The following is a 17,644-nucleotide window of genomic DNA, read 5'->3' on the forward strand; positions in this document are numbered from 1 at the left end:
TGCACACATGCCATGGAACCACGGCTGTCCTGGATCCCTGTGCCCAGGGGAGGAGGGAATGTGCTCAGACCTGAGTTCTGCAGTAATTGTACTGCATATGCTGGAGTCCAAAACATAAAATACAACCCTAGATGTTATTTGCATTTGCAACACCCCTTTGTAGTTCTGCACTGCTGTAAATGACGAGAGAAGAGCCAAAGGAGGAGCCTTTAAAAGAAAAAGCATGAAAGGTTGTTTTTCCCCCTTTTGCTCATATTGCAGCGACTTGTTGGAAGAGAAATATTACCCCAGCAGCCAGTGCCACTCTCCCCAAGCAATATGGGAACTGTGAAGTTATGAAATTGAGGGCACCTTCACTGAGAAATCGATTAGCAAACTGAGAGAGCTTGTGAATTGGATGTCTGGCTATTTTCAGTAATAAATTGTGAAATAGTCCGTGAATAAGTGGTTCACAGAGTTCAGAATTACCCCCTAGGAAATGTTTGAGACCTGGAGATACATTACTGAAGCGAGTGGCGTCCTAATGTTCAGTGCTTCGGCTGTTAAATATGTATGTAATCCCTACAGCGCTTCCCAAAATTAATAGTGCTTTATGGCTGCTCTGGAGCCGGCGTATTTATATCCAGATCCATGGATTCAGCTGATTCACAAACAAAGCACTAATTCCAGAGCAGAAAGCCGAGGAGGCGGCGGGGGAGCTCAGGACTGAGCCGAGCTGTGCGTGCCAAGTTAAACTCCATGGGCGTGATGTGATCAGTCGGGTTTAGAGCTCTGCAAATGGGGCTTCGTGTGCTGCCACCTCCCCTCCTGACCCTGCTGCTGGGCCAAAGGGGCACCCCCTGCCCCCTCAGTGGGGGCACAGAGTCCCAGGGCAGGGCTGGCAGGTGGGCAGAGACAAGCACCACCAGCCTCCAGGCTGGCACAGCCCCACCTGAGCCTCCTCCTCAGGGCACCCCCAGGCAGGGCACCCATGCCCCACCAAACCTGGCGCTGTGACAGGGCTCTAATGTGAGCTCCAGACCTGCCCTCCCACCTCTTCAAGCCCCGTGTGCCTGAGCAAAATCATAGAGGGCGTTTGCCAACACAAAGTGTAGCCCTCCCTCACCCTCCCTTGCTGGCCACCCCACAGCAAGGACAGGAGCCCTGCAGACACCCCCAGTCTGGGCTAGGACCTGGCTGCGGGTACCTCACCCTCCTCTTGCCTTCCAGCTCCTGCCTGCTGCCCACCACCTTTTCCCATTTCCATCTGTCCTCCACACGTTTTCCCCTCAGGCTCCCCAGTGTTCCTTGTCCTTGGTGGCTGCCCAAAGGATGCAGGGCTTCACTGTGTGACTTCACTGTGTGACTTCACCTGCCAGCCCCTGCTCGAGGGGAGGGATGCACAGGTCACTGCATTGGTTCCTGTCCCCTGTGCTCAGCTCTGCTGTGGTTCAGACACCCCCATGTCTCCCAGGCAGCCAGAAGTGAAGCACACAGCACAAAGTTTCCCTGGGCAATAGCAGGGGCCCATGTCCATCACGTAGTGACAGCACAGAGGAGTGACAGTGAGCTGAGTGGGGAGGTTTTGGGGTGGCCCCACAGTTCCCTCACCCTGAATTTCACCCAGCAGCCTCCAGCTCGTTGTGGTGAATGGCAGGTACTGGGTGCAGGGCTTGGGGGTGAGTTTGTCCTCCCCCTCTTTTGCTGTTTCTAACACTTCATTTTCAGAGCATGAAATGGTAATTTTTCTCCCTGAAACCCTACCAAATGGAAAACAGTTGGCTGCTCAGAAAAGACAAAATTAAATTTTGTGGGGTAAACAAGGTTGCTAATTAGCTGATGTGCTGTGCAAAGTTAATTTATTCTCGACATGTCACAGTGCCAGCCCTGCCTGGAGAGCCTGTGCCTGGTGGCTCGGGCTGACCTGCAGAGGTGGCCCTGCCTCCAGCTGGCCCTGAGTGAGGACTTTTTGCTTTCCCTGTGCAGGAGGAGCCCTTTGTCATGTTCCGTAAGTCTGACACCGCCCTGTTCGGGAATGACCGCTTCGAGGGCTACTGCATCGACCTCCTGAAGGAGCTGGCCATCATCCTGGGCTTCTCCTACGAGATCCGCCTGGTGGAGGACGGCAAATACGGGGCACAGGATGAGAAGGGGCAGTGGAATGGCATGATCAAAGAGCTCATCGACCATGTGAGTGAGCCCACGGGGGGCTGCTGAGGGTTGGCTGTGCCAGGCTGTGCCAGACTGTGCCAGGCTGTGCCCAGGTTGTGCCAGGATGTACCCAGGCTGTTCCAGGCTGTGCCAGGCTGTGCCAGGATGTGCCAGGATGTGCCAGGCTGTGCCAGACTGTGCCCAGGCTGTGCCCAGGCTGTGCCAGGTTGTGCCAGGCTGTGCCAGACTGTGCCAGGCTGTGCCCAGGCTGTGCCAGGATGTGCCCAGGCTGTGCCAGACTGTGCCAGGCTGTGCCCAGGCTGTGCCAGGCTGTGCCAGGATGTGCCAGACTGTGCCAGGCTGTGCCCAGGCTGTGCCAGACTGTGCCAGGCTGTGCCAGGCTGTGCCAGGATGTGCCAGGCTGTGCCAGGTTGTGCCAGGCTGTGCCAGACTGTGCCAGGCTGTGCCAGGCTGTGCCAGGCTGTGCCAGGCTGTGCCCAGGATGTGCCAGGCTGTGCCCAGACTGTGCCCAGGCTGTCCCTGGAGCTGGCCCTGGGTGGGGCAGGTGCCATTTTTCACTAGCTCAGATACCCACAGCGAGCTCCTGACCCTGCCTGGCTCCTTGTCACACGGGCTGCCAGAAGAATATCCCTGTGTCTGGCTCTTCCAAGGATTCATTTGAAATTCCTGAAAACAGCCGTTCTCCCAGCCCAGAAATGGGCTCTGAGGCTCCAGGCCCAGCCTCTGCCACAGTGGGGCCCAGGCTGGGCATGTGATGAGGGAAGAGGCTTCCCCTGGGGGTGTCCTGGGCTGGCAGGTGAGCTGCTCACACCCCCAAGGAGAAACATGGGCAAGGGCACAGCACCAATGCAGCTTGGGGACCTCAGGCATGTCCCAGACACTGCCCAGTCCAGAGGAGGGATCCAGGCTGGGGGAGCAGGTGTGAGCTGGGCAGTTTAATTTTTTATTTTCTATAAGAGCAACTTATTTTCTTAAATCTGCTGGGACACGGAGCTCCCTCTGCCACACAGCAGCTGAGTTCTCCTTCCACAGCCCCTTCCAAAAGCCCATTAAACCCCAGGGAATCTCTTGCAGCAGCGTTGCTGCCACAGCCCCCAAAGCGTCACCGAGTCAGAAACTGCCGCTCACGGCGGCCAGAGGTTGCTCAGTTTCCTAATTAGATATCTCGCCTCCAGCACATCCTGTGATCCCAAGGGCCCACTTATAGAGGTGAGGAAAGCTGGTGTTTTTATGAATATCTGATTCCCAGAGAAGGCCTCTGGAAGAAAAGCTAAGGACAAAAAGAATCCCTGCTCTCTGCAGCACAGGCCACAGTGCAGGCAATGCACAGCGCTCTCCTCTTGAGTGTCCTGCTCAAATGGGGCAGCCCTTGACCACCTCCAGGTCCTTGCCAGGTTCTGAATCCACAGCAAAGACACAAAAATAATCCCCTGTAGAGCTGTGATGCTCTTACCATTCATGGGAGAAGAATGAGTTTGCTGGGTGAGTCACTGTGGTGTGTGGAGAGTCAAGCAGAGGCTGGGACTGATGAATGGCTCAGGAGCTGGGCTGGGCTTCCAGATCTGCCTTCTCTGCCCTAAATGACATTGGACAAGTAGCTTCTGTGCACTGCTTCCTCCATCTGTAAAATGCAGATTATAACGATTATGTCCCTTATAGGGACAAAGTGATGCTTAATCAGTTTGTGACGAGCGCTGCAGCCCTCGGCTGGCTTGGCCCAGGGAGCAGGAGAGCAGCAGGGGCAGCCACGGGGGGAATATTCCACCAGCTCCACAAACCTGCCTTGGTGCTTTTCCTTCTGGAAAACTCGGTGCAGCTCAAAGCACAGATTTTGGAGGCTGTTACACAACAGCCCTGCCGAGTCACAGGAGGGGCAGGGTCCCAGCGGAAGGCAGCGGTGCTTTGCTGCTCCGAGTGATGTGTGTGACACAGATCAGAGCTGACACTGAGCAGTGGCTGTGGCCCTCAGCAGAGCCCCTGGGACACGGCTCTTCTGTCCAGCCCTGCTGCTGGGAGCGAGCTCTGGAACTCTCACACTGCTGGGAGTGAGCTCTGGAGCTCTCACACTGCTGGGAGCGAGCTCTGGAGCTCTCACACTGCTGGGAGAGAGCTCTGGAGCTCTCACACTGCTGGGAGTGAGCTCTGGAGCTCTCACACTGCTGGGAGAGAGCTCTGGAGCTCTCATTGATGCTGGGAGAGAGCTCTGGAGCTCTCATTGATGCTGGGAGTGAGTTCTGGAGCTCTCACACTGCTGGGAGAGAGCTCTGGAGCTCTGACACTGCTGGGAGTGAGCTCTGGAACTCTCACACTGCTGGGAGTGAGTTCTGGAGCTCTGACACTGCTGGGAGTGAGTTCTGGAGCACTCACACTGCTGGGAGTGAGCTCTGGAGCTCTCACACTGCTGGGAGTGAGTTCTGGAGCACTCACACTGCTGGGAGTGAGCTCTGGAGCTCTCACTGCACTTTAGGGCGTGCAAGGAGCAGATCCCTCCAAAGGGAATAGGAGTCAGATGGTCATTTAGCCCAAACCATGTCACTTCCAGTGTTTTGCAAGACCCCACAGGGCTCTCAGATGGCTTCAGCCATTCCCAAAGCTGTGGTCAACCAACTGAGATAAAGAAAGAGGTTTGGAGAGCAACCTCATTAAATAACACAAAATTCCTGGTCAAACCTGCATTGTATTATTTCTTGAATAACTATTTAAAAAGCAAATCAACACACAGCAGTAGGAAAGGGACAAACCTCCTCATCTTGCAAGTTGTGCTCTTAACACTGAGATGCAGTTCTGTGCTCTGTCCTGCATGGCTCAGCATGTGCCTGCAGGGACACTGCCCAGGCCCCACATGAAGCCATTAGTTCCTTTATCTGCATGTCATTGCTTTTTATAGCAGTGTTTATGTAAAGCCTTAGAAAGTGAAATTGCCAACCAGATGGGCCCTTCCCCAGCAGCATCTTCCCATGGTGTGGGGAAAGGCACAACCCATGGACACTGCACCAGGAGAGATCAAGCTTATTTCCCACCCAGGAGGAAAAGTGTTCAAGACAGCATTCAAATAAGTTGGAGTGATGAAAACAGGGCTGCCCACATCCAGAATTTGATATCTGTGCTGGCTTTCCTCTGTGTTCAGCATCTCCTTCTCATAAACAAATTGAAATCATTCACGTGGGAGCATAAAGCAGGCAGAATTTTGTGAGGTCCAAATAGCCAGGGCAGGATTAATTCAGTGCAGAAAGTCATTGCATTGCTGAAGACTCACTTAGGTCAGGAGATGGAGCCCCCAGAGTGCTGTGACACGGGTGGGCTGAGCTGGTGTGGGCTCCCTGAATGACCTGTGCAGAGCAGGGAGTGCTCCTGGGGTGAAGTGAGGGGCTAAAATGATGATTATTGCTGCCCACAGGGTCTGGGAGCTGTGGAAGTGGCCGATTCTGCATACCTGGGATCGGCCAACTCAGCCTGAGCTGAGGCTGAAATTTGGAGAGGAGGAGATGGGCAAAGCAAGGGGCACCTGTCCCTTGGGATGGCCTTCAGTGGGCTGGAGATGCCACTCAGAGGAGCTGGGTGAGGGTGGGCCTGGGCAGCTGCATGACAGCAGTGTCTTGGGGACAAAGATGCTGTCACCAAGTGGGTGAATCCCCAAAAGTTGGCACCCCAGAGGTAAATCACATGCTGGGACAGGTGTTTACACACTGAGCACTCCGGGTTTGATGCAGCCACGAATCCTCCCCCTCTGCTCTCTCTGATGCAGACGTGCCTGGCCACAGGCAGGGATGCCTCGGGCTATGATCCTTTGTAAAATCCCTGTGTTTCTAGTCTGGCCTTAAGCATAAACAGGAAAAGCAACAGCAATCAGAGCAGCCACAGCACGACCCTGTCCGACAGGTCCCCAGTAGCAGATGCAGAGGCAGCAGCATCCTGCAGCTCAATGCAACAGCCCTGCCCTGCTGCCTTTCATCTGCTGCTCCTCCTCAGCACTAAAAGGGCCTGTTTGGAGGAGTTCAGTTCATTCCCGGGAGAAGCAGCCTCTCTCCTCACCACAATCTACTGGTTATTGTCACCCCTCTGGCCATTCCCGCAGAGGAGCCTTGATCAGAAGGGCCATGAGAGCTGAACTCAGGTATTCAGGGAGGTCTGGGGAACCCAGGAGATGCAGAGAAGCTCCTGAGCCCTTTATTCATAACAAACAGAGAACGTGACAACTGCCAAACCTCCTCCTTTCAGCAACAGTGAACTGCTATTGATGTTTATTCATAGAAATTATTACTGATACAAGCAAAGCTCCACTGCACACCGTGGCCCATCCGTTCTGATTTATAAATTCCAGTTGTCTGGCAAAGCAACGCCTGCAAATCTTCCCTATTGTTTGTGGGCAGAATCCCATAAAACCAGCAGAATGAGTTGTTCTGGACATTTTGCACAAACTTGTTCACAAATAAAACTTGTCTTCTGCTGCCACAGTGCACATCACATTGCCATTCAATCTGAAACTTCAGGTGGGAATAACAGAGATGTGGCAAATACTGGGGTTTCTAATGGAAATCCCTGCCAATGGTAACTGTAGAGGAGTTGTAATAGCCATCCTTAGGGACGATTCCTGACAGCTGATTTAACAATTCCATAGTAAGTGGGCATTTACTGACAGTAAATTCTGGCAGAAGTACATATTGTACCACACTGCCAGCTCTCCATTAATGCTCCTGCACTGGTGGATGTTTTCTTTCAAGTGTCATGAACTGGGGCTTCATTTGGCTGTCACTGGGCCAGGAGGGATAAAGAACAAACAATTTCATTGGATGAAGTGTCCTCGACCTTTTGTTTAGACACTGCAGGACCTCAGTGTTAGGATGGAAATAAGCCAGATCAGGTTTTCCTTTTGTGCTTAGATCATTATTGGGTGGACTCATAATTGGGACATACTCAGGGGTCCAGCTGAAGGATCTGTATATTGGAAGCTCTGAGTTCTCTGTGTGCCTCAGCAGGTGTCCCTGCCCCTTGCTGGCTTTTTCACCTGCCAGGAATCCATAGGATAGGGCTTGTCTCTCACAGCAGTGGCATTCTCACCAGAATCCTCCAGCCTTCCCTCAGGTACAATTAATGGCAGTTCCAGCCTTGAAGATCTCCCTTAAAGTGAAGATTATAAAAGCCCCAACAGGACCTCGTGGCCCTCATTCCTCCCCTTCAGCTCACAGCTAGGTTTTTCCTGCTGACATCTGTTCTTAATTCACCTCTGATATTGAATAAATCCATTGACAAAAGTTATGCCTAGATTAGGACTGAGGTTGCAAGAGCAGCCGTCAAGAGCTGGAGTCAGACGATTAACACTGACCCTGCTCTCCTTGAGCATCCCTGCTCCCAGAGAGGGCTTCCCTGTGCTGGGCAGGCACAGGGCTCTCACAGAGCCCTCCCACCCCTGCCCCAGCAGCAGCCCCTCCTCTCTGAGCCAGGAGCTGCAGAAAAACCCGGCTGCCTCAGCTGTGCCTGTGCCTCCATCCCCCAGGACAGCCAGGGCTGCTGTGCTGCAGGGAAAGGTGCAGGAGATGCAGGTGTGAACCCAGCAGGCCACGGGGACAGGGAGCAGCAGCAGGGCACAGCAGCCAAGCAGGGACTGTAGGAAGCAGAGATGGGACCCAAGGCAGAAGCCACAGCCCTGGCAGTGGCAAGAGAGACTCAGGGATGACAGAGTTGATGTTGCCAGACCTGGATAACAATTAAATCAGTAAAACACACACACACACACTATTTATGTCTCTCAGGCAACACACACATGATTAGTTTATGTAAATACCTAACGCAGATTGGCAAAATAAGCACAGAGGCAGCTTATTTTCCTGAATAAATATTTGTGCTTATGTTGTTGGTGGGCTCTGCCATGACCACGGGTTGGCTCTGGCCAAATTCAGGCACTGCAGGATTCCCACAGTGACTGTGGCTCCACGAGAGCTGTCCTGACCCACAGCCCACATCTCCCTGACAAGTGAGAACTTGGAGATAACACTTGGCATTTTCTCATGAAAGCCAAATGTCTCTGCAGCAAATACGATCATCCCTGTGCTGAACACCCGGTGAACTCACAGCTGTTCCAGCCAAGTGAAATGCTGTTACTGGGTGAATGAGGAGATCCAGACCCTTGGAGGTGTGTTGGAGAAGTGTCTGCATTTGATGTGTAGCTGCCTTGGCACAATTCATGTTTTTGGCCTCAATTCAGCAGAACACTTAAGAACAGGCACAAGATTTGGAAGATGTGTGAGCTCCAGTAAAACAGGAGGTGTAGGCTTAAGTGGTTTTGCTGGACAAGGGTCTCTAAGCCACAGGCACTTGCTCTAATTCCTCATCTTTAATAAAACCCACCTGACTCTGTAACAGCACAAGAGTCAGGGCTGAGTGAAGGAAGCAGCCAGAGTCTGGTAATTGACTACCCAGTTTGGAATGTCAGAGCACGACAAATCAAAGCTTCACCCTTGGTGGGTTTGATTTAGATCCTCTCTGTCAGCAAAGCCTTAATTAGAGGCCACCTTCAGAAAAATCTGCATTGATAAAAAGGATATGGAAGTGCAGCCCTGCACTGCCTCTAATTGCTCAGGACACACCCCAGCCCAGGCTCCTGAATCCGTGCTCTGTCCTGCCTGAATGTGACATTCCCTGCAAGGACACAGGGCTGGGAGCACATCACAGGAGCTGCTGGAGTGACACAGTAAAATTTTATTTCTCCACAAAAAGCAGTTGGATCCCTGGGCATCCATGCAGATTTCTCTCTCTTCATTTTCTGCGGCAAAGCACAAACTCCAGGCCATTCTTTAGCTCACTCTGTCATTCTGACAAATTTGGCTGAGGATGCCTCAGCCTGGCCATTGCCAGCGAGCTCTGACCACAGAACATTTGCTCCCTCCTTCAGAAAAACCCGCAGCCAAATCCTTCAACATCTTCACTTTTCCCTGGTGAGTCAGGACACCCACACAGAAGTGGTGGGGGGAGGAAAATGCTGCATTTCTTCTGCCATTTCTGCCTTGTGACTGTGGGGAGCACTAAGCCAAAATTTCCAGGTATGCTGTGTGCCAGGATGGTCCCAAGGATGCTGAACATCTCCACCTGAGGTTGGGCAGCCACCAGTGCCTTCCAACCCCCTTCAGCTTCTGTCCATGTCACCACAACCACAGCTGGCACAATGGGCTCCCTGGGAAAACATTGTTCCCATTTTCCACTAGTTTTGGCAAATGCCAGCGACTGAAATGGGCTCTTCCTGTACCAGGCTGATGCAAAAATGTATTTCCATTTGGAAAGTGAGAAGGAAAGGAAACCAGCCAGGACGCAGCTGGAGAAGCACATTAGAACAAAAATACATCGTTTTTACTCATCGTTTTTACATGATTCCTGAAGCCTCTGTTCAGGAGCTCTAAAGCTGCACTCATTGGAGGAGGGTCCCTTACACACACACACACACACAAATGGACAAAATCTCATGTAGAGACTCTTCCTAGAGTACAAGACCCAGATTCCTCTATTTATAAATATTGCACTGACTTTCATCACAGATTGGTGGCAAGGTCAAATGAAACCATCAGTACAACCTTTACCTCCAGCACAAGCCTGGGATCTGCTCTGGTTCCTACAGTGAACCCCCAGTTCTTACTGAAGCAAAGTATGTTCCAGCCAGTATTGATTTAAAGTTCATGAATAATGACAAATCTACTGTATCTCTAGATAATTATCACTCATGGGTAATTTAGAATTTTAATTTTCAGAACCAGATGTTAAATAAATCTCGCCCGGGCTCCTGGCATGGGGGGAGGTTCTGCTAAGCTTCAGAGCTGTGATTTATGTGTCTGTGTTTCCTCAGAAGTTCACAGTCCCAAAGAATGATTTGCAAAGCTCAAGCAAGGAGGGTGATATTGAGGAAACCTTGGATGTATTTACCTGTGGCTTTTAAGAACCTGGATGAATGTTTAGTGAGAGGAATGAACTCAGCTCTTAACCAACAGAAAGAGGGTGTATGTGGTTGCTCACTGAATTAGCACAGAAATTAGTAAATAACAGAAATAATAGAAACAAACAAAATTCATACGAGCTGTCAAGATAAAGAATATGCTCAGCTGAAATTCCTCATGGAGCTCAGACCACTCCAGCAGGATGGGCTGAGGGGTCCATCATTAAATGGTGTTTCCTCAGAGGGTCTCACCTCCACACCTCCCACCCAGCAGGCACCAAGCACTCCTGCCCGAGACTGAGCCTCTCAAGTGGTACCATGAAACCACCGAGGGAAAAGGAATTGAGCTTTTTACCTCACACTGCCCCTGTATGGCTCCCTGCAGCCCCATCCAGAGGAGCCTTCCTCCACACCCTCCTCTCCTCTTGCATCAGCGTGAAAGGCAGGACAGCAATAAATGAACAACAACAACAACAGCAGGGTCTGCACACAGCCTGGTCGTTGCTGTAGAGTCTTGTGGCCAGGAGCAAGCATGGCAAGGGCCACTGACACTTTAGAACTCTGTAAAATCTGTTTTTTCTGACCATTTCAGAAGAGCTCATGGCATTGGGGCAGGAGCTGCAGGGGCTGTAACGTCTCCATTTGGTTGTGCTGTATTTTACAGTGAACATCACACCCCCAACATCTGTATTTCACAGCAAATGTGCACCACATGTGCAACAGGATGCAACAGGGGGTTTTGGCCTGTTTCTGTCTTATGAGAGCTGTGGTGTCTGCAAGGGGATGGAAACACCTTGGTTTGTAACTCCTGCTCTCTCCCTGCCTGTGTCCCCTCCCTCTGTGCTGTTTGCAGAAAGCTGACCTGGCCGTGGCTCCTCTGACCATCACTCATGTCCGGGAGAAAGCCATCGACTTCTCCAAGCCCTTCATGACCCTGGGGGTCAGCATCTTGTACAGGAAGCCCAACGGGACCAACCCCAGCGTGTTCTCCTTCCTCAACCCTCTCTCTCCTGACATCTGGATGTACATCCTGCTCGCCTACCTGGGGGTCAGCTGTGTGCTCTTTGTCATAGCCAGGTAAGGGCTGGTCCCTGCTGGGAGCTGCAGCATCAAACCCTTGTTTGATCCCCTGAGATTCCCCCCTGATCCATCACCGTGGGCTGGCTGCTTACTTTCACACACTCACAGTATGAAAGAATTTTAAAATGGGCTTTCTTTCACGGTTTCAGCAATTTTTCAGCTTTTCCATCTTGTCAGCACCTCCTGGTGCATGAAGAGTAGTTCTGCTCTGTATCACTGTCCATTCATGCTCCTGTTTGCTCACTGCTCACACCTTCCCAGCCTCTCCTGGGTCCTGAGCTCCCATCTCCCACACCGTTTTCCATTTCTGTCTCTGATCCCTCCACCAGTAAAGCTCAAACCCTTCCCTATATCAAAAGAACGGAGAAGCCATTGCTAGGGATCAGACATTGTGTCTGTTTACAAAATTAATATGCATCTAATTATCATGTTTAAATCCTCTATGTTTAAAGGCAGAATTTGCATACATTTGCATGTGTTGTTAATTCCACAGGGTCTTTGATGAGACACAGTCCAGGCTTGCTCTCAATCCATGATCCCACCTTTTCAAATCAAAACAAAGCACTTGCCCCCTCCTGCAGGCAGCTGCCCTCCATGACAGCCCTCCATGGAATATTTTGCATAAGCACCATGTCCAGGAAAGATTCCTCAGCCCACTCTGCAGTCTGATGTTCATTTCTCATTATTTCCAGTTGAATTTATACCAGTGGGGATTCCAGAGCCCTCCCTGCTGCCTGGGTCTGGGGGTCCATGTAGACCCTCTTCCCCAAGGTCTGCTGTGCTGCACCTTGCTGGGAGCATCCATCAGAAACCTTCCCCCCCTCATCCACTGACATCAGAGAGCCAAAGAAAAGATCAGACACAGAACTGGAGCAAGCACATTCCATTAACCCTGATGGTACAACAAATCTACAATTTCCAGCATCCCTCGGGCCCAGTGGGGGCATTCAGAGCAGATTTCCTGCGTTCACTCTGTCATATCCTAATTACACAGAGCAGCAGAGTGAGCTGGGCGTGAGTGCTGTGAGCACCTGCAGAGCTCACATTAGGAGCTTGCTTTTTTCAGCTCATAATGGCCAGATCCAGCCTAAATTGTCCAGACCTCACTTTCAAAGCATGTTAAACGTGCATGGTAAGGCAAATACATCCTCTGGTCCCTCCTCTGCTCAGGGTCAGAGCTGGACATTGTGTTTTCCTCTCAGAGGACAGGGAGGGCCCTCCCTGATCCAGAATGCACCCCCTGATCCAAACTGTACCCCATGATCCAGACTGCACCCCCTAATCCAGATTCCACCCCCTGATCCAGATTGTACCCCCTAATCCAGGCTGCACCCCCTGATCCGGACTGCACCCCCTGATCCAGAATGCACCCCCTGATCCAAACTGCACCCCCTAATCCAGACTGCACCCCCTGATCCAAACTGTACCCCATGATCCAGACTGCACCCCCTGATCTGGACTGCACCCCCTGATCCAGATTGTACCCCCTAATCCAGGCTGCACCCCCTGATCCAGGCTGCACCCCCTGATCCAGATTGCAGCTGCAATTGCCCTCCTCCCTTGTGTGTGCCATGCTCCTCACCCAAGGGTGCCAGAGATGATCAGGTGCTCTCAGCAGCACAGGACTCTCCTGTGGGAAAATGGACCCAGGGTTATAATGAGAAGGAAAATCCTCCAGTGATGGCTGATAGGAAGCCCTTGGCTGTCTGTCCCTGCCATCCAGGCAGGGCTCAGCTGAGTGGGCTCTGCTCCCACAGCACTGCTGGCTTCGATGGCACCAGGCACCAGGCTGCTCCTGTGCCCTGCAGTGACAATTCAAACACAGTTTTACATTTATGAGCTTATTTTTCCCAGCTCATAATGGCCAGATCCAGCCCAAATCGTCCAGATCCCACTTTCAAAGCACGTGAAATGTGCAGATTGTATCTGCAGATGAAACACTGCAGAAAGGCTGCAGGAAATGCTGGGACAGGCCCTGATGTGAAATCCCTCAGTCACCACCTTGCACAAACAGGGATGTCTGTCTGAGCACAGCCTTGGCTTTTGGCTCATGGTGAGGGATGAAAATCTGAAGAACTGTGGCTTTGTCTCAGGTTTTATTTTGAAATGAGCCTCAGCATCTCCCTACATCACATCAGTTATGACATAATAGAACAATTTTTCCCAATCAGGCTATTTTTTTTTTTACTAAATCCAGCACATAAAATACTGCAATTACAGTTTCTTTTTCATGTTTTGCTCCTGACATTTCTTCTGTCATCCTATTCTTTCAAAGAATACCAAGTATTCAGAGTAATTAAAATTCTGCAGGACTGGTCTTTTAACAAATAGAGATGGAAAGCAAGAGATTTCACAGGGAAAATATTTATTGCATTCAGAAGTAATGGAAACAATATCTGCTTTTGACCCCAGTAAGGCCTCTGAAATCCAATTCTCAGAAGAAAACCACAATCATAATAGAAAAGCCTTAATTCAGAAACATGAGTCTTCTGAACTAGGCACCAGAGCCCTCTGCTCATGCCATAACCATAGGTCAATGCCACTTAAAACAGACTCAGGAACTATTTAGAGGCAGGCAAAGGATGGATTTGGTCCATCTGTCATTTTAATCAGTCTTCCTTTGCTGTCGATGGAACCCTTGCTCCCAGCCCCCAGGGAGCCTCAGCACTGGCTGTCCCCACAGCTCTGTGGATGAGGTGGTGCAGCCTGGCCTGAGCTGCCTCCAAATGACACCAAACCCTTTGGCTGCCTGGCACGGTGGGTGGGTTTCATCTTCATCCTAATTGCAGTGAGGACTGGGTCGTCCATTGAAAATTTCTCTGGAGACTCATAAGTATTTCGTGTTAGATCTTTTAAACTTCTTCGAAATGCTTCAATTTCCCTGCCAAAAAAAAAAAAAAAAAAAAAAAAGCCAGAAGAAACAGGAGAATTATCCTAGTTTTTGATGAAATATTTCTCAGAGCCCAGTGTGCATGTGAGGATGAGGGAAGCCAGCCACACAGAATCCTGAGCTCCCCCACTGATCTGAGCTCTGCCTGTACGGGGTCAATGAGCTCCTCTCTCCCTCCTTCCTTCATTTCCTCTTGCTTCCACTAATGGTTTCTCTGCTCAAGCACTGGAGGCTGTTGCTGCTTTGCAGATTTCTGAATATTTCTCTGTCATTTGAGCTGCACCACTCGGTTTTTGCTCAGACCTTGAAGTTCTCCAGCATGTCATCTTGCCAGGCTCATTGATCTTACCCATTCCTTTCTTTTTCCATAGTCTTTCATTGGCAGCCCAAGAAAGTTTTAATCTAATTCCTGAACCCTGGCTTTATCTGACAGAAAGGACCAAGACACCATCCTTTATCCACCTCTGGTATGAATCTATAGCAAGTTCCAAGGAACAAGCAGCAAGTAAAGCCAGGTCTGAGTTCAGCCTGGTTCTTGTTTCCTTGCTGATTTCCTCTGATTTAGTGAGCAGAGGAGGGTGAGCAGCAAGAACAGCCCAACCATTACCTGGATGGACAAGCAGCAATGTCAGGGTGCAGCCTGAGCAAGACCTGTGGTTCCACACCCCAAACCCAGCCCAGGGAATGGTCCCAGCTGCAGGAAGGTGAGATAAACCAGGGAGGAAAGGAGAGCTCCTTGGACTGTCCTTTGAAGGTGGAAAACAGAAGCAAAAAGTGGGACAGCTGTGCCCAGGGTAATCTTTTCTAAAGCCTCCAGAGCCGTGGGCTGTGCCTTGTCCATCCTGGTTTTCCCCATGGACCCCTCCCAGGCTTGGAGCTGCTCCAGTCAGAGCTCTGACATGTGCCCAGGGCAGGTTTCAGTGCCAGGAGGTTCCTGGCAGAGAGCTGGAGCCCTTCTCCAAACACATCCAGCTGTCTGAGCAAGGGGAATTGAGCCATGAACCATCTCCTTGGGTGGTGGCACATCTGGTGGAGAATTTCAGAGGGAAACATCTCCTGGTACAGGCTGTGGGCTGGGCTTTGAGAAGGGGCTGTTGTGAATCTCCAGGGATTCCAGAAGGAAGCACAGATGATAATTAATGCCTGGTTCAAAAGCAATTATACCAATCATGTTTTTAATTTAATCTCTGCAAAATTTGGGACTCTCAGAAAATGTAAATAAACAGCTCTAAAAATATTAACATCTCTCCTGTTGAGCACCCTCCCCAGATCCTGCCTAAACGAGCTCATTCCCAGCAGTGCTTGCCTGCCAGTCTTGGGCAGAATTTGCAGATATTCCTGGGAAATTCCCTCAGTCTTGCTCAGGAACTGCAGGGCTATCCATGGATATCCCCACAGGGAATAAGTTTCTCCCACTGCCCACCACACAGCAATCCACAGCAAACTGTCACCACATCCCAGTGATCTGCCAGTGCCCCAACTGGGCCAAATTCCTGTTTGTTATGATGGTGGAAGATTCTACTTCTCAGTGACCTAAATCCCACCCTGATTCCCATGTGCATTGGTGGGAGAATCTCCTGAAATACCAGTTTGTCCGTGCTCTTGCTGCAGAATCACTGAGGCTTCTCCCGTCAGTCAATCAAAAATGCCATTTTCCCCCATGTTTTTGAACTGTTACATACAAAAGGTTATATATATATATATATCTGGACTCCATTCCATCCCATCCCATCCCATCCCATCCCATCCCATCCCACCCCACTCTCCAGGTGCTGTTGTAGGTCACAGTATTGAAGAGATGATCCAAAGGCTCTGGAGAAGCCACCTGAGACACCTTAGGAGGACTTGGCTTCCCAGGTCTCTGCTTTCCAGAATGCAGGACACAGAGTTGTGTGGGTGACTTGGGCTGAATTTGCCTTTTTCTCTATAAAGCTGTGCTCCAGAGGATCTGAGACCCCTGCACAGCAGCACCAGAGGCACTGAGACTCCTTTTTTCCAGTTCCTTTAGGGTCATGTCCTGCCACATCCCAATTAACTGATGCCTTGAGATTTTAGCTTTTGTATTTTTCAAATCCTGTACTGCATCAGTGCATGACTCTAAACTCCATATAAAGTGTAGTTAACTGTCTTCACATTTTGGTCAGACAAAACAATCCTCCAAGAGATCCAAGGACACCCTACAGCCTCAAGTCCTGAAAAGTATAAACAAAAGTGAGCTGGGGGGAGCAAACTGGGGGTATCTGACTTCATTGAAACTGAAACTGTAATTGGAGGATTACAGGATTAATAACCTTGGATAATTAACCCCTGATATGCAAACTTTTATCTGTCTGAAAAACCTGTGACTATCATGCATCTTGAGTGTAGCCTCTGACTTTTGACTGCCCAAGGTGTATCTGTCGAAGGCCTTTAACAAATACCCATTTTATTCCCTTAATCTTGTCCAGCCTCTGGTCCAGGTAGCCCCCAAGGCGTCCTAACAAGCTCCTGTTTCCCTGCAGGTTCAGCCCATACGAGTGGTACGATGCCCACCCCTGCAACCCGGGCTCTGACATCGTGGAGAACAATTTCACCCTCCTGAACAGCTTCTGGTTCGGGATGGGAGCGCTGATGCAGCAAGGTAGGGTGGTTCTCATCTGCTTTTAGGGCTTTTTAAGTTTGGGATTTGTGTTGGTTGCAACCTCCTGACCCCTGTGGCTGTGAGCACCACTCAGGGTGCTCCAAGGAGGAGCAGTGCCTTCATCTCCCTCAGCTGCTTCATCCACCCACACCCCACAGACCCTGCGAATTCCTCTTTCTGTTAACTCAAACCACTTGCTCCGTTTCAGGATCTGTGACCTGGCTCTCTCTCTGCTCTAAATCAACTTTTCCAGCACACAGGGTGTCTTGCCCTCTGCTCCATCCCCATTTTTCCCCTCCCCTGGTCGTTCTGAGCAGTGTGAGATGCTCTGAACTGCCCCAGCCCAGTGCAAAGCTGAGGAGCTGCCCTGGGAGCCTCTGCCCAGCCCCTCAGCAGAGCTGTCAGTGTGAGCCACCACGGTCACAGGGACCTCAGCAATGGGATATGGATGGGATTACATTCCTGTGTGTGAATGGAATAGAGAGATGGAATGAATAGAATAAATCTGTTCAGAAGGCAGCAGGGGGGGAGCTTGGGAGCAGCTCTGAGTAAGGAACGAAATTCAGCTGTGATCTAATTGCAGAAAATCCAGGAATAGAAATAAGTGGAAAATGTCAAACATTTGTCACACTTTAATTTACCGTGTATCAGTGGTTATACCCAGACAGCAAAGGAAGCACAGCCTGGGCCCCGTGGCAGGCACAGAGCTCCTGCTCCGAGCTCCACTGCTGCCTGTAATAGAGATTCCTCCAGGATCTCAGCTGCCCTCATGGACAGTGACAGCTCCCAGCAAGAGGGTTTAGCAGGATGAATCATCCCTCTTATCAGATGCTGATAAATGAAAAGAGCTATATTCTTTTTAACTCAATTCTGCATCTGAGAAGAAAAATATTTCAAAGCCAGACTGATGTCACAGCATCCAATGCATCAAAGGGCCGGAGATGGAAGAGGGAAGAAGCAGGATCTTGAGGAGAACCAAAGCACC

General features: G+C 50.6%; 1 protein-coding gene across 1 annotated transcript in view; it reads left to right on the forward strand.

Annotated features, from left to right (window-relative positions):
* GRIK3 (glutamate ionotropic receptor kainate type subunit 3) overlaps positions 1-17,644 on the forward strand; it is a 107,730-nt gene that overhangs the window by 78,749 nt on the left and 11,337 nt on the right. The window contains exons 10-12 of the mRNA XM_088178528.1: positions 1,966-2,169; positions 10,923-11,146; positions 16,541-16,659. Of these exons, the coding sequence (XP_088034654.1) occupies positions 1,966-2,169; positions 10,923-11,146; positions 16,541-16,659 (547 nt within the window). The remainder of the gene's footprint in view (positions 1-1,965; positions 2,170-10,922; positions 11,147-16,540; positions 16,660-17,644) is intronic.

The sequence above is a fragment of the Sturnus vulgaris genome, chromosome 24 (genome assembly GCF_052056855.1).
Source record: "Sturnus vulgaris isolate bStuVul1 chromosome 24, bStuVul1.hap1, whole genome shotgun sequence".
Classification (NCBI taxonomy): Eukaryota; Metazoa; Chordata; class Aves; order Passeriformes; family Sturnidae; genus Sturnus; species Sturnus vulgaris.